At 49.8% G+C, this 23,294-nt stretch overlaps 1 protein-coding gene and 1 pseudogene across 14 annotated transcripts; one reads left to right on the top strand and one right to left on the bottom strand.

The window, feature by feature from the left end:
- Window positions 1–7: 7 nt before the first annotated feature.
- Window positions 8–1,070, bottom strand: LOC132542043 (uncharacterized; annotated as a pseudogene).
- CAMTA2 (calmodulin binding transcription activator 2) lies at window positions 629–23,213 on the top strand. Of its 14 annotated transcripts, none has more exons than XM_060204230.1 (23): window positions 629–716; window positions 2,024–2,119; window positions 2,333–2,436; window positions 5,822–5,889; window positions 5,972–6,107; window positions 7,072–7,158; window positions 7,404–7,557; window positions 7,911–8,045; window positions 8,601–9,535; window positions 10,669–10,795; window positions 14,509–14,643; window positions 16,850–16,965; window positions 17,613–17,797; window positions 18,154–18,232; window positions 18,431–18,653; window positions 18,856–19,160; window positions 20,121–20,314; window positions 21,080–21,263; window positions 21,453–21,524; window positions 21,657–21,677; window positions 21,843–22,030; window positions 22,203–22,277; window positions 22,368–23,213. In XM_060204230.1, the coding sequence occupies exons 2-23, from the start codon at window positions 2,089–2,091 to the stop codon at window positions 22,429–22,431; spliced, it is 3,618 nt and encodes a 1,205-aa protein (XP_060060213.1). In that variant the 5' UTR covers window positions 629–716; window positions 2,024–2,088; the 3' UTR covers window positions 22,432–23,213. The 14 variants fall into 14 exon arrangements, with proteins under 14 accessions (XP_060060213.1, XP_016043391.2, XP_060060216.1 ...); XM_016187905.2 differs by having other exon boundaries at window positions 7,087–7,158; XM_060204231.1 differs by having other exon boundaries at window positions 668–716; window positions 2,029–2,119.
- The last annotated feature ends 81 nt before the right edge of the window (window positions 23,214–23,294 follow it).

Genomic DNA, 23,294 nt, shown 5'->3' on the forward strand with positions numbered 1-23,294 from the left:
AAGCAAATTGAGCCCAGAGTTGTTTTTTCTATCTTTTTAAGATTTTATTTATTAATGAAAAAAGGAGAAGAGAAAGAACTAAACATCACTCCGATACATGTGTTGTCGGGGATTGAACTTGGCACCTCATGCTTGAGAGTGCAGTGCTTTATCCACTCCGCTTCGTCCCAGACTACTGGAGGAACTGTCTTTCTCTTCGTGAGGCTGTGATGGTGTGAGGTTCGGGTGTGATAGAGGGGAACTCCTTTCACCTGGAGGGCCCAGCTACAACGAAATCAGTCTGGGTCCCCAAGTCCAGTTCTGCTGGAGGAGAGAAAGTCCTGCCTCCTAAATCCTACATTCCTTGCGCAGCCCTCTCCCGGCAAAGGGCTCACATCAATTGGCCACACTTCCGCCTCTGGGACTCCGATTCCCAGCCCTCCGTACTTGCAGAACTTGCCGGCAGGGCAGTGCATGCAGGACTTCCTTGCAGGACTTGCCCGCAGTGCACCCCCAGAGCTGGCTCTGGGCCCCGGGAGTCGAGTGCCTCCGCCCAGCGCCCCACCCAGAGCCCCACGTGTGCTGACCCCAGGTTCCCTTCCCGATTCCCATCCCCTTAATTGGGAGGCCCCGCCCCGTGCGCAGTGACGTCGGACGCCGCTGTCAGCCGGCGCTGGGGGGGGGGTCGGTGTGGGCTAGAATGGCCGCTGCCGCCGGCACCCGCGGGACCCGGGGAGGTAAGAGCCAGGGCCTCTCGCCCGCCTCTCTGCCCCCGCGCCAGGGGGCGCAGCTCTACCCGCCCGGACGCGGCGCGCAGTGCCGAGGACCACCGGCCCTCCCGCCACTTCGTCCGGACTCCCCGCTTCCGTCCTCCTCCCCCGCGCCAGGGGGCGCCGCTCTGCCCAGGGCCCCACCGCCGACCCGTGGTGCCCGGACTGTCCCGGGGACCCCGGCACCCTCACTGCCCCCGATCGCTGCGCGCCCGTGGGCTCTGCTCCGCAGCCACTCTGCAACATCCTTCCGTGCGTGCGGGAGGCGGGACCCTCCCATCCTGGAGCTCTTCCCGGGACCACTGCCCCGCCGTCGGTGGCCGCCCCCGACCCCCGGCCCGCCCCGCGCCCTGGCGGGCTGCCCAGCCGGGACTGCGCACCTGCGCCTGGGGCGGAGTCCTCACCCCAGCCCTGGCTCCACTGCACACAGTCAAGCTTGGACGGGCTTCCTCCCCCTCTCCATCCACGGACACCTGGCGAAGCCTTGCTCTCGGAGCCTCCTCCAGCTCCCATCTGTTACCCCCAGGGGGGGAGCTCAGGCTGGAGCCAGAGTGATAGATGGGGCAGGAAAGGCCTCGAGATCAAAGGAAGCAATGACATGTAGGCGTTTAGCGAGAGGTGCGGGCTGCCCCAGCTGGAGAAGGCTTTCAGCCTCAGGGTGGAGAATAATGGGTCACCCTGAAGGCGGGAAGCTGGGTCCTGGATGTCTAACCCAGATTCTACCAGGCCCTGACCAACCTGCAGGAGAGGGAAGGTTAGAGCCGGTTATCAGATCTGCCCTTCACCCCTTGGAAAGATCAAATAGAGAAGCAACTCAGGGTGTGTCTTTTAAGGGCCCAGCTCTCCACCGGACTTAGATCTACCCCCTACCTCTATCCCCACCCCCAGCCAGACTCGCTTTTGCCAAACTGTCGAGGTTCCCAAGTCCTGACTCTCCACACCTAGACCCCACCTCATCCTTAACCTCCGCAGGAAGCCACCCTGCAGGGCCTCGGAAGCGCGAGTCCTGCCGGCTTTCTCCCCTCCCCCACTCAGTCCTCCTCTTCCCGGTTCGCCAGTGTCTCCCCACTCACCTTGGTTCCTGGCACTCTCTCTTAGTTCTGGCTCACCTGCATTTCCCCGACTTTCCTCTCTCATCATAGTCCAGCTCCTCCCTCTCCCTCATCTTTACCAGATAATCACAACCCAATTCTGTATCCTCTTTCCCACTTCCTCCTTTTTATCATGGATTATTGTGGAGGCTTCTTCTATGACAGTCTTCTCTCCCTTCCCAGCGCAGACTCCCCCTCCCCCCGGCCCCTCAGGCCGGGGGTGACCTTGCCCCCCTGGAGCTCTCACCATGAATAACAAGGACACCACGGAGGTTGCCGGTGAGTTCACAATCTAGGTTGCCACTTTGGGTACAACCTTCCTCCACCCCCCTCCACTCCCCATGCTGTGATGACCCTCTGATTCTTGGATTCCCTGCTCTCCTTGTCATTGTTTAAATTTCATCCCAATGCTGTAGATTCAGTCCCTTTTCCCTGGGTTTTTAGGTTCTACTAGGAGCAGCACACTAAGCCCTGTCTTCTAATTCCCTCCAGAAAACAGCCATCACCTGAAGATCTTTCTCCCCAAGAAGCTGTTGGAGTGTCTTCCTCGCTGTCCACTGCTGCCTCCAGAGCGGCTACGGTGGAACACAAATGAGGTTTTTTTGGGGGGAGGGGCTTGATCTGATGGGCTGGAGGGTCAGTGGGGGGGGGGTGTCTTCCTGTGTCTGTTGAAACTCCGCAAGTGCAGAATACTACAGGCTAGGTTCTTGACCTGCATCTCCTTTGGAGCTCACTGCTTCTTGGCATTCCCACCTGGGTAAGAAAAGCTCCAAGTGGTGTCACACTTGGTAGAGCGCACATGTTACCATGCACAAGGACCCAAGTTTAAGTCCCCAGCAGGGGCAGCTATAGGTCTCTCTATCTTCCTTCCCCTCCCCTCTCATTTTTTAAAATTAATTAATTAACTAATTTATATTTTATTTATTTTCCCTTTTCTTGCCCTTGTTTTTTATTGTTGTTGTAGTTATATCATTGTTGTTATTGATGTCATCGTTGTTGGATAGGTCAGAGAGAAATGGAGAGAGGAGAGGAAGACAGAGAGGGGGAGAGAAAGACAGACACCTGCAGACCTGCTTCACCGCCTGTGAAATGACTCCACTGCAGGTAGGGAGCTGGGGGCTTGAACCAGGATCCTTATGCTGGTCCTTGCGCTTTTGCCACCTGTGCTTAACCTGCTGCTCTACCACCTGACCCCCTCCAATCTTTTTTTTTTTTCCCAGTCCCATCAAACATAAGAGAAATAAAACAGTTTTAAAGGGGAAAAAAAAAACAACCTCTGTGTGGTGACTCAGTGAGTACAGCATATACATGAGGCCTCAGGTTTTGAGTCCCTGGTACTATGAAAATCAGGGGAGTACTCTGGTCTCTCTCTTTTTAGATACATAAATAAATCTTTTATTTTGGGCTGGGAAAACAGCATAATCTGCTTTATGCCTAAGGTTCTGAGGTCCCAGGTTCAATCCCCAGCACCACCATAAGCCAGAGCTGAGTAGTGCTCTGCTCTTTCTCTCATTAAAAATAAAATAAATAGGAGGTTGGGCAGTAGCGCAGCGGGTTAAGCGCACTTGCTGCAAAGTGTAATGACCGGAATAAGGATCCGAGTTCAAGCCCCCTGCTCCCCACCTGCAGTGGAGTCGCTTCACAAGCCGTGAAGCAGGTCTGCAGGTGTCTTTCTCTCCCCCTCTCTGTCTTCCCCTCCTCTCTCCATGTCTCTCTGTCCTATCCAACAACGACATCAACAACAATAATAATAACTACAACAAAACAACAAAAGGGAAAGTAAATAATAAAAAAAATTAAAAACATTAAAATTAAATTAAAAATAGATAAATCTTTATTTAATTTTTTTTCCTCCAGGGATATTGCTGGGGCTCGGTACCTGCTCCACAAATCCACTGCTCCATTTTTCCCCTTTTGTTGCCCTTGTTGTTTTATCATTGTTGTGGTTATTACTATTGTTATTATTGATGTCGTTGTTGCTGGATAGGACAGAGAGAAATGGAGAGAAGAGGGGAAGACAGAGAAGGGGAGAGAAAGATAGACACCTGCAGACTTGCTTCACTGCCTGTGAAGTGACTCCCTTGTAGGATCCTTACGCCAGTCCTTGTGCTTGGCGCCACATGTGCTTAACCCACTGCATTACCGCCCAACCCCCATATTTATTTATTAATGATAAGAGAACCAGAGCATCACTCTAGCACATGTAATATTGAGGATCAAACTCAGGACTTCATACTTGCAAATCTAGCACTTTATCCCCTGCATCACAAATAAGTCTTTATTTAAAAAATAATAGTTTCCACCAGCAAAGTCTTTCATACAAGCAAGGCACTCTACTAAGCACTTGACCTATACTATCTTGCTTAGTCCTATAGTCCTTTAAGGACTCTATAGAGCAATTGTTATTCCTCTGGTACAGACTAGACCAATGAGGTAGTTTGAAAATTAACTCATGCAGTTTGACTTATTTTGTTTGTTTATTAAAGAAAGAGAAAAGGGCTGGGTGGTGGTACACTGGGTTAAGTACACATAGTACAAAGCACAAGGATCTCCATTCGAGTCCCCGTCTCCCCACCTGCAGGAGGTCGCTTCACAAGTGGTGAAGCAGATCTGTAGGTGTCTTTCTTTCTTTCTTTCTACCTCTCTATCTTCTCCTCACCTCTCAATTTCTATCTGTCCTATACAAAGAAAAAAAAAAATCGAAAAAAACATCTAACATCTAAGTCCTTGATCCACTTGAAATTTACTTTTGTGTTTGGTGAAATAGAGTGGTTCAGTTTCATTCTTCTGCATGTTTCAACTCATTTTTTTCCAACACCATTTGTTGAAGAGACTCCGCTTTCCCCATTTAATAGTCTGGGCATGTTTGTCAAAGATTAGATGTCCATAGGTGTGTGGGGGTGTGTAACATACTTTCTATATTTCCTTCACCACATGCTTTGTATGTTCATGGTAGCTGACCATGACTGATGATTAGAAGAGAGTTACTAGTAACAAAAGGTGTGTGTGTTACTGTGGTTGTTATAAGTACCGTTGAGCATCTAGGACTGGCCAGAGTGATCAGCAGGATCATAGCAGTGGAAATGACTTCCCAGAGATCTGGGGAAGGATCTGGTCTATAGAATGGATGGGGTCTCTGGAATTGGAAAGCTGTGCACAGGGCACTGTAGGGCACTAGCATTCTAGGGGATCCCTGTTTAAGGCATATTTATAGAAGTACACAAATGATAAAGTATGGGAGTCGGACAGTAGCGCAGCAGGTTAAGCACACGTGGCGCGAAGTGCAAGAATCAAGTAAGGATCCCGGTTCAAGCCCTTGGCTCCCCACCAACAGGGAAGTTGCTTCACAGGCAGTGAAGCAGGTCTGCAGGTGTCTGTCTTTGTCTCCTCCTCTGTCTTCCTCTCCTCTCTCCATTTCTCTCTGTCCTATCCAACAACGACAACATCAATAACAAGAATAACTACAACAACAATAAAAAAACAAAAGGGAAAATAAACAATATATATTTTTTTAAATACAGATAACAAAGAACTTAGACATTGACCTGCAAATAAAGATCCCAGTTGGGAAGGAGGGAAGGTGAGGTTAGACTTTTGCTTGAAATGAAATCTAGGATTTTTTTCAAATATATATATATATCTATTTATTTGGGTAGAGACCAAAGCTGAGAGGGAAAGAGAAAGATATCTGTAACACCACTTCACTGCCCACCCTTCACAAAGCTTCCTCTCCCCTGCAGGTTGGGAATGGGGATTTGAACTTGGGTCCTTGGTAGTTGTAACATGTGCACTTATCAGATATGTCACCATCTGGTCCCCCAGAATCTGGGATACTTAGAATGGCAATAGGTCTTGCTGGATCCAGAAACCTGAAAGCATCATCTGCTAGCCCCTAGAACTCCGCAGAGATTGAGAGGATGACCGAGAGGACAGGCTGAGACTGTCCAACAGGACACTTACTGAGTGCCTCCCCTCCTACAGGAGATCGCATCCTACTTGATCACCTTTGAGAAGCATGACGAGTGGCTCTCCTGTGCCCCAAAGACAAGGTGAGAGAGTCTGTGAAGGTCAGAAATAGAAGAGATCCTGGCTTCTGTTCACAGAATTCAAGGCCAGTGCTTTCCTCTTCAGGCCTCAGAATGGCTCCATTATCCTCTACAATCGCAAGAAGGTGAAATACCGGAAGGATGGCTATCTTTGGAAGAAGCGGAAGGATGGGAAGACCACCCGAGAGGATCACATGAAGCTAAAAGTCCAGGGCATGGAGGTAAGCAAAGCATCCAGCGCATGTGCCCTGACCCACACTTCTCCCTTAGCTGGGGTCCAGCCCTGCCAATGCCTGGTGCCATCGTCCACTTACTACCAGCCCAGCCACTCTTCTCTTTTACTTTGACTCAGCTGTGTGACTTACTCCATTGCCTGCTTTCCATTTTCCTCATAACCCAGTTTTTCAAGCCTTGGGTCATGCCTCCCTTCTTGAGCCTTGAGGATACTGATGCCCCAGTTCCCTTGCCTTCTTTTCTTGTGTGTGTGGGACTGGGGCCTTGCACATGCACAATTTTACTGCTTAAGGTACTTTTCATTGGAGTAGAGAGACAGAGACAGAAACCGAGAAAGGTAGAGACACCATAGCACCAGAACTCCCTCCATTACCTCCTGTGTTAGCTGGGGCTTGAGTCTGCTCATGCACATGGCAGTGAAGCACCCCGCCTGGTGAGCTCTCTCTCCAGTCTCTCACCTTTCTTGCATCTCCCTCAGGGGTCATGTACTGATCCTCCCCAAATCATTGCTCTTCACCTCAGATGCCCTTGTACTGCCCTGATCAAGGTAGTTTTGCATTTCATATCTAACACTCTCTGTAAGGCCCTGGTCCCATTGTTCCCTTTCTTTTCATCAGTTTTTTTAAAAAAATATTTTTATTTATTATTGGATAGAGACAGAAATTGAGAAGAGAAGGGAAAAGACAGAGAGACACCTGCAGCCCTGCTTCACCACTTGTGAAGATTTCCCCCTGCAGGTGGGGACCTAGGGCTTGAACCTGCGTCCTTGCACCATTGTTCCCTCTCTATCCCTTATCTGTGGCTTAGGTTGCGAGGACTTGCAAAGTGTGGTGGGGGGGGGGGTGGAGTGGGGAGAGGGTTGAAGAGGAACTGGTGGAAAGATTGGGATTCCTGCAAAGGGACTGAACAGAGGAAGAGTTGGGGAGCAGGCTAGCCCTCCCCCCACCCCAGCCTGTCTCCTGGCAGTGTCTCTATGGCTGCTACGTTCACTCTGCCATCGTCCCCACATTCCATCGGCGCTGCTACTGGCTGCTCCAGGTAAGGATGGATGAGCTTGGAAAGCCAACCTCCTCCTGGTTCTTTGAGGGAGCTGGGGTCTGGAAGGATGATGCAGCAGGACTAGCGGGTTCTGAGTGAGAAGAGGAACCGAACCGGGGAGGACAAGAGAGGGTGGTGGGAATGGAGAGTTTGGGAGTGCCTGGGAAGAAAGTGAGGACTAGGAAGCTGAAGCCCTAGACTTTAAGGGCCCCATGGTGCTCTGTGTGTATATTTTGTGCTCTCAGAACCCTGACATCGTTCTTGTGCACTACCTGAACGTCCCAGCCCTGGAGGATTGTGGAAAGGGCTCCAGCCCCATCTTTTGTTCCATCAGCAGCGACCGTCGAGAGTGGCTGAAGTGGTCCCGGGAAGAACTACTGGGACAGCTGAAGCCCATGTGTAAGGCAGCAGCAGGGCTGGGCTAGAGCCCATGAGCAGAGTGGAAAGAGGGCCTAGCAAAGGAAGCAGGGCTCTCTACCCAGAAGCCAGTGGGATGGCCTCCATGACAGAAAGGGAATTCCTGCAGGGGTGCTAGACTTCCTGGTCTGCCCTAAGGTGTCAGAATATTGAGAAAGAGACTCGAGGACACCTGCAAGGTACAGCTTTTAGCTTTCTTGAAGCTGCTAGCCTCTGTTCATGACCAGAAGTCTTAGAGCATCTCAGGTGCTTGGTGGAACTATCAAGATGCTATGGGGACTGTTTTGCAGGGCTCCCACAGCATTTACCACCCCCCCCCCCCAACTCTCTTCTAGTTCATGGCATCAAATGGAGCTATGGGAACGGGGCAGAGGAGTTCTCTGTGGAGCAGCTGGTGCAGCAGATCCTGGACACTCACCCGACCAAGCCTGCACCTCGAACCCATGCCTGTCTCTGTAGTGGGGGACTCGGTTAGTGACCTTGGAGCTTTTTCTCTCTTTTCTACTCAAGCCAGAGGGATCTCTGTCTGGCTTGGATTTGCATATTGTTTTACAAGTCATTTGCATGTCCCAGAAAGATAGTGAGCAGAGGCTTCCCCATTTGGATACACACTGGTCCCAATTCCTTTTTCTCGGGTCTGGTTGTGTGTGTGTGTGTGTGTGTGTGTGTGTGTGTTTCTACTTATAAAAATTCCTCACTACACCATTCTCCACCTTTTTTCTAGTTCGTACCTCCTTGGTCCTATTCTTCTGCCATTTTTTATGCCTTTATCTTTTTTTCCCCTAGCAGTTTCCCCCAAGCCTTCAGTCCTCCCCTGTAATGCTCTTCCAGTCCTGTTTCACTTGCCTGGCATAAGGAACGGGTGTGGGAAGGGTGGGAAGGAGGAATATTTCTGCTGCCTCCCAGTGTCCACAATCAGTATTACATCTGTTATGTGGAGAAGTTCCAGAAAATAAATGGAGGCTTCTAGTAACAGAAGGTTGGAGAACAATCTTATCCCTTTTCTCCACCCCTTCCCTTTGCAGGTTCTGGGAGCCTCACTCACAAATGCAGCAGCACCAAACACCGCATCATCTCTCCCAAAGTGGAGCCCCGAGCTTTAACTCTGACCTCTATCCCCCGTCCCCACCCTCCTGAGCCCCCACCACTGATTGCCCCAGAACTCCCCAAGGCACATACCTCCCCATCATCTTCTTCTTCCTCCTCTTCCTCATCATCAGGTTTTGCAGAACCCCTTGAGATCAGACCTAGCCCCCCTACCTCTCAAGGGGGTTCAACAAGGGGAGGCACTGCTATCCTCCTCCTCACAGGACTGGAGCAGCGTACTGGGGGGTTAACGCCCACTAGGCACTTGGCTCCCCAGGCTGACCCGAGGCCTCCCATGAGTTTAGCAGTGGTTGTAAGCTCTGAGCCCTCTGCACCACCAGATCCTCCCAGCCCTGCCTTTGACCCTGATCGTTTTCTCAACAGCCCCCAGAGGGGCCAGACATACGGAGGGGGCCAGGGGCTCAGCCCAGACTTTCCTGAGGCAGAGGCTGCCCATACTCCTTGTCCTGCCCTAGAGCCTGCTGCTGCCCTGGAGCCCCCAGTAGCTGCTCGGGGTCCCTCTCCACAGTCAAGAGCAGGTGGGACAAGAGGCAACTGCTTCTTCATTCAAGATGATGACAGCGGAGAAGAGCTCAAGGGCCAGGGGGCCACCCCACCTGTACCTTCACCCCCTCCTTCACCCCATTCCTCACCTGCCCCCTTGGAAGCACCGGGCAGGGTAGGACGAGGGGACGCTTTGTTTGGAGGACCTGGTGGGGCCGGTGAACTGGAGCCCTTCAGTCTTTCATCATTCCCAGACCTTATGGGAGAACTCATCAGTGATGACGCTCCAAGCATCCCTGCCCCCAATCCCCAGATCTCTCCTGCTCTCAGCACCATCACAGACTTCTCCCCAGAGTGGTCCTACCCAGAGGTGAGTCTCCCTCTCTGCCTCCTCCATCCAACTTACCACATGGTCTGCAACCTAGTTTCTTAGTTCTTTTCTAACTTCTTAAATAACTTTACATAGGAGACTTCATTCTTTTGGTGACTGTTTCATGGGGGAGAAGGGAAGGAGAAGTAGGGGGGAGTTCAGTTTGGAAAAGAGAAAATATAGCCAAGAGGTGACTGTAGACTCTGGAGAGCTGTCTTCAGCAGTGAGGAAGTTTTGCTTGATGTCCTAGAGACACAAAGAAGGAACTGGAGTGGTGGTACAGGAGGGACTTAAGAAGAGGACTTCCTGCCCATGGCAGCTATCTGCAAATGAGTTGGTAGCCTTGGGGAAGGCAGGAATTCCCCCCTTCTGGCAGATTCAAGTAGAGGGGCAGGAATGTTGAGAAGGAGGGAGAGACAAGCTGACCTAATTCTGCTGCATCCCATCTAAGTCCTGGACCCCCACACTCTAGCACAGGGTCTGCCATACAGAGGATATCCTTTTTTTAAAAAAATATTTATTTATTCCTTTGTTTTATCGTTGTAGTTATTATTGTTGTTATCAATGATGACATTGTTGGATAGGACAGAGAGAAATAGAGAGAGGAAGGGAAGACAGAGAGGGGTAGAGAAAGATAGACACCTGAGACCTGCTTTACCGCTTGTGAAGCGACTCCCCTGCAGGTGGGAAGACGGGGGCTCGAACCGGGATCCTTATGCGGGTCCTTGTGATTTGTGCCACCTGCACTTAACCCGCTGCGCTGCCGCTGGACTCCCCAGGATATCCTCTTTTTTTTTGCCTCCAAGGTTATTTCTGGGGATCAGTGCCTGCACCATGAATCCACTGCTTCTGGAGGCCATTTTCCCCCCTTTTGTTGCCCTTGTTGTGATTATTATTGTTATTGTTGATGTCATTCATTGTTGGATAGGACAGAGAGAAATGGAGAGAGGAGGGGAAGACAGGGGGAGAGAAAGACACCTGTAAACCTGCTTCACCGCCTGTGAACCAACTTCCCTGCAGGTGGGGAGCTGGGGGCTGGAACCTGAATCCTTACACCAGTCCTTGCGCTTTGCGCCCCCCCCCCCCCCCCGCCCCCAGCTCCAATCACATAATTGTCTGACTTCTGTTGACAGGGTGGGGTCAAGGTGCTCATCACGGGTCCTTGGACAGAAACCGCAGAACATTACTCCTGTGTCTTTGATCACATCGCAGTGCCAGCGTCCCTTGTCCAGCCTGGTGTCTTACGCTGCTACTGTCCTGGTATGAAAATTGGGAAAATGGTAGAGAGATTAACATGCAGGCAGCTAGGACTCACTGAGAAATAGGTTTAGTTTAGTTTTTTTTTTCTTTTTTCTTTATTTATTTATTCCCTTTTGTTGCCCTTGTTGTTTTATTGTTGTAGTTATTATTGTTGTTGTCGTCGTTGTTGGATAGGACAGAGAGAAATGGAGAGAGGAGTGGAAGACAGAGAGGAGGAGAGAAAGATAGATACCTGCAGACCTGCTTCACCGCCTGTGAAGCGACTCCCCTGCAGGTGGGGAGCCGGGGTTCGAACCGGGATCCTTATGCCGGTCCTTGTGCTTTGCGCCACCTGCGCTTAACCCGCTGCGCTACAGCCCAACTCCCTTTTGTTTTTTCTTGAAGATTACCAGGACCTCATCCATTCTTGGGGTTTGCTTTTGAGAGTTACACTCCCTGAGCAGGCAGGTGAGCCTGGCCTTAGGTACTGGAAGGTCTAGGTTCTTTTTTTTTTTTTTAATATTTCTTTATTTTCCCTTTTGTTGACCTTTTTATTGTTGTTGTAGTTACTATTGTTGTTATTAGTGTCGTTGTTGGATAGGACAGAGAGAAATGGAGAGAGGAGGGGAAGACAGAGAGGGGGAGAAAAAGATACCCGCAGACCTGCTTCACCGCTTGTGAAGTGACCCACCGCTTGTGAAGGTAGGGAGCTGGGGGCTCTAACCGGGATCCTTTTGCAGGTCCTTAACGCAGGTCCTTACGCTTGGCGCCGCTAGCATTTAATCTGCTGCGCTACCGCCCGACCCCTGAAGGTCTAAATTCTTATCTAAGAAATCTACCTGCTGGCTAATAGGTGACTTTGGATAATTTTACTCCTTTCTTGTTCTCCTTGACATTCCCTCCTTTAAGAACAGGCATTTGACCCAAGGGGTCTCTAATGTCTATGCAGGTCCTCTGGCCTCATTACTGTCAATGCCCGACTCTTAACTCAAGAAGGTTTTGGGAAAATAAGAGAAAGGTGCTGGTTTCTTCCGACCAGTTTTAGCACCCCTGGACACTGGCTTCTAGACCTATCCTACCTAGTATAGTAGTCGTTAGTGACATATGTCTATTGACATTAATTAAAATTAAGTATATATGTATTTCTTTAGATCTTATTAATAATGAGATAGGAGGGGGAGTCGGGCTGTAGCGTAGCGGGTTAAGTGCAGGTGGTGCAAAGCGCAAGGACCGGCTGAAGGATGAGCCCCGGCTCCCCACCTGCGGGGGAGTTGGTTCACAGACAGTGAAGCAGGTCTGCAGGTGTCTTTCTCTCCCCCTCTGTCTTCCCCTCCTCTCTCCATTTCTCTCTGTCCTATCCAACGATGACAACAATAATAACTACAACAATAAAACAACAAGGGCAACAAAAAGGAAATAAATAAATACATATTAATAATGAGATAGGAGAGAAAGAGCCAGACATCACTCTGGTGCATGTGCTGCTGGGGATTGAACTCTGGATCTCATGCTTGAGAGTCCAATGATTTATCCACTGCACTACCAAAAATATATATATATATGTGTGTGTGTGTGTGTATGTGTGTTTTAAGAATTTGTTTATTTATTCATGAGAAAGATAGGCAGAGAGAGAAAGAACCAGACACCACTCTGGTACATGTGCTGCCGGGGATTGAACTCAGGACCTCATGGTTGAGAATTCAATGCTTTATCCACTGCGCCACCTCCTGGACCAGATATATATATATAGTATGTATTTTTAACCAGAGCAGCACTGTTCAGCTCTAGTTTCTGTTGATTCAGGGAATTAAACCTGGCACTTCGGAGCCTCTGGCATAACCATTACGCCGTCTCCCTTGCCCAAAAATAAATAAAATTTAAAATTGATACTGTTGAATGTAAAACATTAATTCCCCAATAAAGAAATAAATTTTTAAAAAATTTTCAAATTGAGTTGCTTGGTCACACTAACCACAATGTGGGTGCTCAGTAGCCATATTTGGCTAATGCCACCTACCGTGTTGTACAGAGCAGATAAAGAATATTTCTACTGAGGAGTGGGCAGGGGCAGATAACATAATGGTCATGCAAAGATACCCTCATGCCTGAGGCTTCAGAGTCCCAGGTTCAATCTCCTAAAACACTATAAACCAGAGCTGAGCAGTGCTCTTGGAAAAAAAAAAGTGTAGGCATTGATAAGGTTCATCTCTGCCCTTTTGCCACTCACCGTGCCCCTGCATTGCACTCAGCCCTACTGTGGGACTCCAAGGGCCCCCAGAGTGACAAATTGACAGCCTTGCTGTCTGTGGGTGTGTTTCTACTCAATCTCAATAGTCCTACTCAAATGAAATTGTGCATGAAATGAAAAGACCTGAGACCAGAGATGCTGGGGCTTGGGAAAGAGTCCCCACTTTGGGGATCAGGGTGTGATGGCTTCGTGCTCATGGCTATAGCCTTTGAGATCCTGGGTAGAGTTCTTACTAGACACTGTGGATAACCTCCCCTCTCCATCTTTTTTTTTTTTTTTTTAAGGTGTTTTTACTTATTGTGGGCCAGAATGTGGAAAAGTGCATGGTTTGCAAGCATGAGGTCCTGTGTTCCATACCTGGCACTGCCATATACCATAAATAAATCTTCTTTAAAAAGACTTCATAGATATGTACACATGCACATACATACCGTGAGAGAGCAAGAGAGACGACGAGAACCCAGGGCATTACTCTGGGATACGCAGTGCCACGCACGGAGTCATTGAACTTGGGACCTCATGTCTACACACCCAGTGCTCTACCTGCTGCCACCACCTCCTAGGTGACACTCCTCCCCATCTTTTTTTTTTTAATTTTTTTATTTACTTACTCCCTTTTGTTGCCTTTGTTTTTGTATTGTTGTTGTAGTTATTATTGATGTCATTGGACAGAGAGAAATGGAGAGAGGAGGGGAAGACAGAGAGGGGGAGAGAAAGACACCTGCAGACCTGCTTTACCACCTGTGAAGTGACTCCCCTGCAGGTGGGGACATCTTTTTTCTTTTCTGTGAAAAACAGGACTTTTGAAGTTTTTACCCCACTCTCAATCTTAATAGGTTATAACCTCTGGACTCTGATCTTAGGGGATTTAGGATTTTAGCCACTATCAAAATTGTAAGTATAGGCATCTTTGACCCTAGGCTTCTAGGATTTGGTGCTAAATAACAACTTTCACTAACTACAAGAACTAGAATTCAAGGGGTCTCTAGCCCCCTAACACCCATAGGTAATAAGTTTTCAAATGAATGGAATCTTTTTTTTTTTTTTTTTTTTTTTACCAGAGCACTGCTCAGCTCTGGTTTATGGCGGTGTGGAGGATTAACTTGAGACCTTGGAGCCTGAGGCATGAGTCTCTTTGCATGGCATGCTATCTACCTCTGCCCTGGAGTTCTTTCTCACTTTTGTGCCACTAAGTCAGGAGCATGCGTTTTGGTCCATGACAAAGAAGTAGGGGGAGGTGGTCTGGGAGATGGTGCAGTGAATAAAGCATTGGACTCAGGAGTGAGGTCCCAAGTTCAGTCCCCAGCAGCACATGTACCAGAGCAATGTCTGGTTCTCTCTCTCCTATCTTTGTCATGAAAAAATAAATCTAAAAAAAAAGGGGGGGGGAGGGAGTAGATAGGAAATGATCATCTGTGGCTCTGACACGGGTGACCAGAGGAGGAGCTGGGGAAAGAGCCCTTCTCACTGAGCCTACCCTTCCCAGCCCATGAGGTAGGGCTGGTGTCTTTGCAGGTGGCAGGGCGGGAGGGGCCCCTTTCTGCTTCTGTGCTCTTTGAGTATCGAGCCCGTCGATTCCTGTCACTGCCTAGCACTCAGCTTGACTGGTTGTCACTGGACGGTGAGTATTCAGCCCTCTGGCCCTCAGTTTCAAGTCTCATAACCTTTGCTCTGAGTATGACATACTCCTTATCTTCTCAGGACTCAGGTGGCCCCCGTTATAATATTTTCTCAACTTCTGCTTCACTGGTCATTTCTAAATGTAACTACAGATGTCCTTCACCTTCTCTTCCCAGTAAAGCCTGGAATAATACAAGCTTTTGTGTGCCCCAACAATTTCCATTTCTTCTTACACAAAACTTGGAGCCATCTTTATCCCAGCTCTTTCCTTCTCTTTTCTATCCTAAAGGATGAGATCTGAGCAAGGGAGGTTAAGAGACACGGACAGGGGTAGGTGTAGAACATATACAGGATATATATATATATATATATATATATATATATATATATTACATCAATTTTTCTGTCCTTCTAATTACAAAAACATGTTTCTTATAGGAAATTTGTAAATTATAGAGAATCACAGAATAGAAAGTGAAAATTGCCTCGAACATTACTACTCAGTGATATTTACCTTTCTTAGTTGGGCACTTTCTTAAAACCCAGAGACACATACATAAATGTGTATTTGTACATGTGTGTGCATTTACTTAAATCTACAACTGTGTGCGTTCCTTTTACTGGTTGTCCCTCCTTGGCCTTGGGAATGTTTCTAACTGCATTTGATTCTTTTTATTTTTAAAGGAGAAACACCAAATTTATTTTTTAAGTAGCTACAAACACTATTCATAAAGGCATGAATTAATCAAGGAAAAAAATTAGTATAAAATAAGTCCATGTAACACAGTACATAATAATTTAAACAACCAGTAAACATAGTAAATAATTCATAGGTACCCAGCATTTGAGTCTTAAGGTTTGCTTTTGTCTCTCTCCTCCTTGTGGGGTCTTTGTTGTTGCCTCTTGGTTCCTTTTGCTACCCTACTTGTTGAGTCTGTTTCCCTTTATTCCTATTTCTTGCTCAGTCAGTGTTGCTCACTCTAGGAGTTTTGTACTGCCCATTTCTGACATGTGTCTGTAAACGCTGGAATCTTGCCAGGTCTCCCAGCCCTGTTGTCTGTCCGGCTCCGTGACTTTTCTCACCTTATCTTCCTGTCCCTGTCTAGTCTTTGCTTCTGTCATCTCCCCTTTGGGCCTCCCCTCCCCCATTTCCATTTCATTTTACAACAGTGTCCTTATGTTTGTTTTTTTTTGAAGCCAACATTACATTGCATTTCTTCAGGTCTACACCACTATCATCATCATCTGTATATGTACTACATTAAGTTTTCCACTAAAAAAAAAAAAAAAAAAAAAAGCCAATTATATTCTACACCATACAGCGGGCTCCTTTTACTTGGTTTACCCAAGCAAGCCCCTTCTTGTCCCTTCCAATTGCTTGTTCAGCATGTCCCCCTGCTCTCTTTTGTCCTTTCTCTTCTCTCCTTCACCTTGTTTATCTTTCTTCCTCCGTCTGTTAAGACTTTTCTGTGCATCATTCTCCACCCTCATCCCTGGGCATCTCAGAAATATTCCCAACCTCCACCCTGTTTTTCTCATGATTCTGAACACCTCCCGCCCCCCCCCTTGTCCTTGTGTGATCTCAGGAGGGGACAGATAGAGCTTAGTGTGTGTGTGCGCGCGCGCGTGCGCGTATTTGTGCACGGAGTGGGGGCGGGGGAGGAGGAATGGCCATGGCTATCTGTCTCTGTCACCCTCTCTCCCTGCCATCCTCTTTGTGGACAGCTGCAGGGGGCTGGGAGGAGGGGGCGGTGCTTTTCAAATCACAGTGCCCAGGTTCTTTGGGGGCAGTGGTTAACAGAGAGAAAGGGCCCTAGAGTTCTTCAGTCCCAGCATGGGGGACAAAGGTAGTGTCTGGGACAAGGGGGCCTGATCAAACAGTTCATGTAAGAGAAAGCTGGGGGTGAGGAGGTGCATGTTTATGTCTGATGGGAGCAGTCATTTGGAAATTCCCATCACTCCGTATCTAAGAGAACAGTTTGGATTCTGGGTTCTGGTCCCAGGTCGATGGGTACCATTAAAGGCCCTAGTTTAAGGACTGAGTCCCGGTGGGCTGTATGAAGAAGATGGGTGGTTAAGGGGGGATTGTTTTGAAGATGAAATACAGATCTGTCTTCACCTCCCAGATTCTGGGACAGGTCCAGTGGTGGTATACAAGGCACCACCTAGACCCTGCCCACTCAGCCTCCCATACCCATTTCCCTCAGACAACCAGTTCCGGATGTCCATACTGGAACGGCTGGAGCAGATGGAGAAGCGGATGGCAGAGATTGCAGCAGCTGGGCAGACTCCTTGCCAGGGTCCTGATGCACCTCCAATCCAGGTACTTCCACAAGGACAGAGGTTTACACTGAAGAACAGAGGGTCTTCCTAAAGAAAGTAACTCTAGTCTATGACTCTCCTGTCCCTAGCCTCCTCAGCCAGTCTTCCTCCCTTCTCCCTGACGTCACCATACACCCTCCCCTACCCAGTGGCAAGAGTGGCTATTCTGGGCACCTTCTTGGCATGACAGCCTTCAGACTATTTCTGGTCTGAAGAAGGGTGGAGGTGAAGGAGAGGCTGGGGGAGGGGCTCAGGAGAGTTGGTGCCCAGAGAAAATGGGTCTTGAGTCTCTGAAGGGAGAATGAGAGCCAGCTCTGGTTCTGAGAGGGAGAAGCCATCTGCTGTGTGGCACTGATCTGAGCTACAATGAAGACACAACATAAGCAAGGGTGTGTGAGGTTTGGTGGATGGATGGGGGCTGGAAGATGTTGGCTGTGGGAATGGGGGGGCATCTAGGCCACATGGAACTTGAGCTGAGAGAACTAATGGGCCATCAGAGGTCTGGGTGGTAAAAGCCTGGAATGGGAGGTAAAGGAAGGAGAAAGCAGAATTAGAAGCTAAGGGGACAGGTGTGTGGGGTTGCCAAGAGACTATCCCAAGCCAGGGGACCAAAAGCTCCAGTCTCTGTATGATGTGTATCTACTGCAGGATGAAGGCCAGGGGCCTGGGTTTGAAGCACGGGTGGTGGTCCTGGTAGAGAGCATGATCCCACGTTCTACCTGGAGGGGTCCTGAACATCTGGTGCACAGAAGCCCCTTTAGGGGCATGAGTCTTCTGCATCTGGCTGCTGCCCAAGGCTACGCACGCCTCATTGAGACCCTGAGCCAGTGGCGGTGAGTGGGGACAACTGGGAAGGGGCTGGACAGCCACGGGAAATGCCAAGGGATCAGAAGACCTGGAGCCCTATCAAGAAGGATCTGTAGGATCTGCAGTCTCAGTGGGAAGAGAGGCTGGAAAAGAACCTGTATTTGAGGGAACCCCCTCCCCCCGCATTTGAAGGAATCTTAAGATTAGAATATGACACAGAGGTCTTGATCTCCTCACATTTATTCATCTGTCCCTTCCCATTGACCTTAATACTTCTAACAGCTTGCTGCCCAGTCCCATCAGTTCTGATGTTCATACTTTGCCCATCTTTTTTTTTTCTCTCCCTCTGACTGGACTGTTTTCCTTCTTCCAAACCCTCCAGGAGTGTGGAGACCGGGAGTTTGGACTTAGAGCAAGAGGTTGACCCTCTCAATGTGGATCATTTCTCTTGCACCCCTCTGGTGAGGATGCTAGATTCTGGAATACATGCGGAGTGATGGGAACTAGGACAGTGCTCTGAATGGATGATCCTTTGAAGGATGCAGGGGAGGAGTGGGGAGGGCTGGGGGGGGTGGGCTAAGGCATAGTGTCAGGAAGAAGGGCCACAGGCCTCTACTCCACCTCCGCTCCTCCTTTCCTCTTCCTGCCCTTCTCCTTAGATGTGGGCTTGTGCCCTGGGACACCTAGAAGCTGCCGTGCTCCTTTTCCGTTGGAACCGACAGGCGCTCAGCATTCCTGACTCTCTAGGCCGTCTACCCCTGTCTGTGGCTCATTCCCGGGGTCATGTGCGCCTTGCCCGCTGTCTTGAGGAACTGCAGAGGCAGGAAGTTTCAGCTGAGCCGCCACCTGCCCTATCACCACCCTCCTCCAGCCCAGACACTGGTGAGGATAGTCCCTACTGTTTTCAGAAGCATGTGGGCAGGACAATGGACCAGGGAAAAAAGCCGAAGGCTGGAGACAGTGTGGAGGAGGAGACACAGTGGGATGCAACCAGATGAGGCAGGAGGTTAAGATGAAGGATGGGGGTGGGAAGGCGGTTGGTAGATGGCTCCTGCTGCCCTCACCCTCTTCCCTCACCTAACAGGTCTGAGCAGTGTCTCCTCACCCTCAGAGCTGTCGGATGGCACTTTCTCCGTCACATCAGCCTATTCTAGTGCCCTGGATGGGAGTCCTCCCCCTGCTCCACTACCAGCCTCTGAGATTACTATGGAGGAGACGGTTCTAAACCAGCTCTCCTCTGGTGCCCAGGAGGCCCCCCTCTTCCTCATGGACTACGAAGCCATCAATCCCAAAAGGCTCCCACCCTCACCGCCTCCTCTCCCACCTGCCCCAGATGGTGGAGCTGCTCCAGAGGAAGCTAGCAGCCCACCAGCTGTGGATGTGCTCCCGGTACTGCTCATGTTAACACAATTATCAACACTAAAAGAGAGCAGGGGATGGGTGGGATGATAATGACTATCCCATGAAACCGAATCAGTGCGACTTCAGTTTTGAAAGAAGGGGCCTTTTTCCTCATTTTAGTAAAAGCAAGGTAACCCTTTGCTTAGCTCATGTCAGAGCTTATGATTCAGAAGCCATAAGGCATTGAAGGTTAAAAATTCTGGCCACTATCTTCTGCTAGAGCTGGGGTGTAAGGCTTACCTGTTAGTCCACCAAAGAAACAAGTTCTTGAGGGACCCAGAGTTAGAGGGAAGTCAAGAAGCATGTGTGACAGAAAGGCTGAAGGTGGAGGGAGGATTTGAGGTGGAGAGGAGGCTTTACAAATGTTAAAAATTAATTAATAAATAACTGACAGTGTGGATCATCTCCAGAGCCTAGAGATACTGCTTGCTTTAAAGAGGCTAATGGATTGAATAATAATGTACAAAATAAATAAATAAACAAGGGCAACAAAAGGGAAAAGAATAATAGTTTCTTTAAAAAAAAATGTAAGAGAACACGATAGGCACTACAGTACGTGACCAGCAGGCAGTGCTGAAGGCTTCAGGCAGAATCAAAGGCAAGGCTGGGTCAGTAAAGGTGGTATCATCAGCAAGCACTGAGCTGGATATTGTAGGGCTGAAGGTGGTAGGGTGCACATGCCCGGCGGGACAGTTAGGCACTCAAACTAGAAGGGTGAGTCTAAATCCTCCCTTTGCTCAGCTCCCGAATCCCCACTTGGAACTAATTTCCTAATCATGTCTCATCACAATGAGGCTGTAAGCTCAGTTAGGAGCCCTTTGTAAATGAATGGATCTGGAACAGTAGCAGAGAAAGAGGTTAGCTGGGACTGAGGTTGTAGCTTTGGCAGGGCAGGTACATCTGGTAGTTGGGATCCCTCAAAGTTCACTCAGGATCTCTTTCACCCAGGACATGATCTCACTGGCCAAGCAGATCATTGAAGCCACACCAGAGCGGATTAAACGAGAGGACTTCATTGGACTGCCTGAGGCTGGAGCCCCGATGCGGGAGCGTTCAGGGGCTTTGGGGCTCAGTGAGACCATGTCCTGGCTGGCCAGCTACCTGGAGAATGTGGACCATTTTCCCAGCTCTGCCCCTCCCAGGTGACCAGTTCAGGACAAAACCTCTAGATTTGTTTTCTTTCTTTTATTTTAAACTATATTTTTATTTTTTTGCAAATATTTTATTAATGAGAAAGATAGGAAGAGAGAACCAGATATCACTCTGGTACATGTGCTGCCAGGGATTGAACTTGGGACTTCATGGTGAGAGTTCAGTGCTTTATCCACTTCACCACCTCCCGGACCACTTATTCTATTTTTATTGATTTATTATTGGATAGAGACAGAGAAAAATTGAGAGGGGAGGAAGTGGAGAGGGAGATGGAGAGACACCTGCAGCCCTGCTTCACCACTCGTGAAGCTTTCCCCCTGGGGATGAGGGGCTTGAACCTAGGTCATTGCGCACTGTAAAGCATGAACTTAGCCAGGTGCATCACTGCTTGGCCCCTAGATTTGTTTTCTTAGACTTATTTTATGAGAGAGAGAGACACCAAAAGACTACTCAGCTCTCACTTATAGTGGTGCTGGCAATTGAATCTGGGGCCTCTGGGCTCTCAGGTATGAAAATCCTGTGCTCTAACATGTTATCTTCCAGAACCAAGACCTCTTCAAAGGAAGACAGGAGGTTCCAAAACTCCACTCTAGCTGAGAATCTGGGGTCTCTAAGAAGGGCATTGGAACTGGCTGATGAGCTCTGAAGTCACTGTCTCCAGGCTCTGTTATTGAGAAGCTCCCTTAGCAATTCCTAAGGAGGAAAAGAGGGACTTTGGCAGCCTCATGACACCCCTTTCTCCATATCCCCTACAGTGAACTACCCTTTGAAAGGGGTCGCCTGGCCATCCCTCCAGCACCTTCCTGGGCAGAATTTCTCTCTGCATCTGCCAGTGGCAAGATGGAGAGTGATTTTGCTCTGCTGACACTATCGGATCATGAGCAGCGTGAACTGTATGAGGCAGCCCGAGTCATTCAGACGGCCTTCCGGAAGTACAAGGTTAGGGGGGCAAGGGCAAGGGAGCTTGGGGATTGAATCTGACAATCTTGAGTCAGGGGAGACCATAGCCTCCTAGGACTTTACGAAGAACAGTCATCTCTAAATAGATCACAGAGGGGATAGAGGACCAAGGGCCCCAGAAAGGGTGGAAGGAGAAGATACCTAATGGTAAGCCATCTTTCCTCTTAGGGTCTGAGGCTAAAGGAGCAACAGGAAGTAGCAGCAGCTGTGATCCAGCGCTGTTACCGGAAGTATAAGCAGGTGAGATCCTTCTCTCTAGAAAGTATACCCACCAAAACCTAGCTTGTGCATACACATACATACACAGACTCACTCTAGCCCAGAACACCCAGAATGTTGCCAAAGTCCTAACTCCCATTCTCTCTCCACAAGCTGACCTGGATTGCACTTAAGGTATTAGGCGTGAAATCTGGGTGTGAGGTTGTCTGTGATGAATCAGCCTTTCCATGTGGATCAGAGAGACTTGTATCAGCTGAACTGGGGGGGAGGGGTAACCCTCAGGGATTTGGGCCTCTGCCTTTCCATTTCAGCCCCTGTGCCTCCTTTCCACCCCTGCAGTTTGCACTCTATAAGAAGATGACCCAGGCGGCCATCCTGATCCAGAGCAAGTTTCGAAGTTACTATGAGCAGAAGCGATTTCAGCAGAGCCGCCGAGCGGCTGTGCTCATCCAGCAGCACTACCGTTCCTACCGCCGCAGGCCAGGACCTTCCCACAGGCCCACGGGCAGCCTGCCTGCCCGAAACAAGTATGGTCCCAGACCTCCAGCCCTGACACCCCTGTAACTAACTACCCACTGCGTACATGCCCATTGCCCACAGGCCCTTAAGTCCCAAGGGCCTAGGGTTTGGGATGCCCACGAGTCATGTGAGGTTTCTTCATTTGTCTCTCTCTCTCTCTTTTTTTTTTTTTTTTGCCAGAGGCTCCTTTCTCACCAAGAAGCAGGACCAGGCAGCCCGGAAGATCATGAGGTTCCTGCGTCGCTGCAGACACAGGTATTGCCCTTCCTGACTGGCTGCTGCCCTGCCATCTCCACCACCCCACTTCCCTCTGGAAGTGCTGACTCCTTGCTCCTCTCTCTGCAGGATGAGGGAAATGAAACAGAACCAGGAGCTGGAAGGGCTTCCCCAGCCCGGACTGGCCACCTGACCTCTCCACCGCCTCTGCATCACCCTTGGGGCCGCTTCTTGCAGTCTTAACAGGGAGAGGGCTTTAGGGGGAGGAGGAGCCCCCTGTCGGCAGCTTGCCCCTCCACTGTTGGAGACCCTGAGGTCTCCATCCTCCGCCCCTCCAAAGTGCTGAACTCCCTCCCATCCCCGCGCCCCCTACTCCACTTTACTCCTCTCCCCTCTCTCGGTCCCAGGCTCCAGAAGACCCCACACCCACATACCTGCATCTTCAGCTGTGACCTACGGAGCCCTGCCTGTCCCTTCTCCACACCCCCCTCCCTGCCTGCACCCAACACGGCCCCTTCCTGACTTGCCTTATTTATTTGTTCGACGCGTCTCTGAATGTATCCGCCTCGGTCCCACCTCGGCCTTCGCCGCGCGCCCCTCGTGTTTCAGGGCTGACAGTGCCCCCACCCCGACTCCGCATGTTTGCGTCTGTTTCCTCCCTTTTCTCCCCATCTTCCCCTGTCACCCCGATTCTGGCCACCCATCTCGGGGCTAAGGACAGGGGTCTGGGGGGGGGGGGTCTGTATATGTGAACGCGTTGCGGAGTCTCGCCCCCGTCCCCCGGGGGGAGGGGGCTTGTACATAATGTAACATACAGAGTATAGTGAAGAATCTATTTAAGGCGCCGCGGGGAGGGCTGCATGGCCGGGCTTGTGGTTCTCCGGCGCGGCGAGGGCCTCCTGCCGGCCCCACGAGCACTTTCTATTTGTGCATGGGCTTGGTTTCTACGAATTGCCATTAAACATCGCTGCACCAGCCAGCCTCCGGCCTCTGTCTGTGCGGGCGGGCGGGCGGGCGAGGGGCGGGGCCTCGGGGCGCCGCAGACGGCCGCGCAGC

Source organism: Erinaceus europaeus, chromosome 12 (assembly GCF_950295315.1).
Source record: "Erinaceus europaeus chromosome 12, mEriEur2.1, whole genome shotgun sequence".
NCBI classification, from domain to species: Eukaryota; Metazoa; Chordata; class Mammalia; order Eulipotyphla; family Erinaceidae; genus Erinaceus; species Erinaceus europaeus.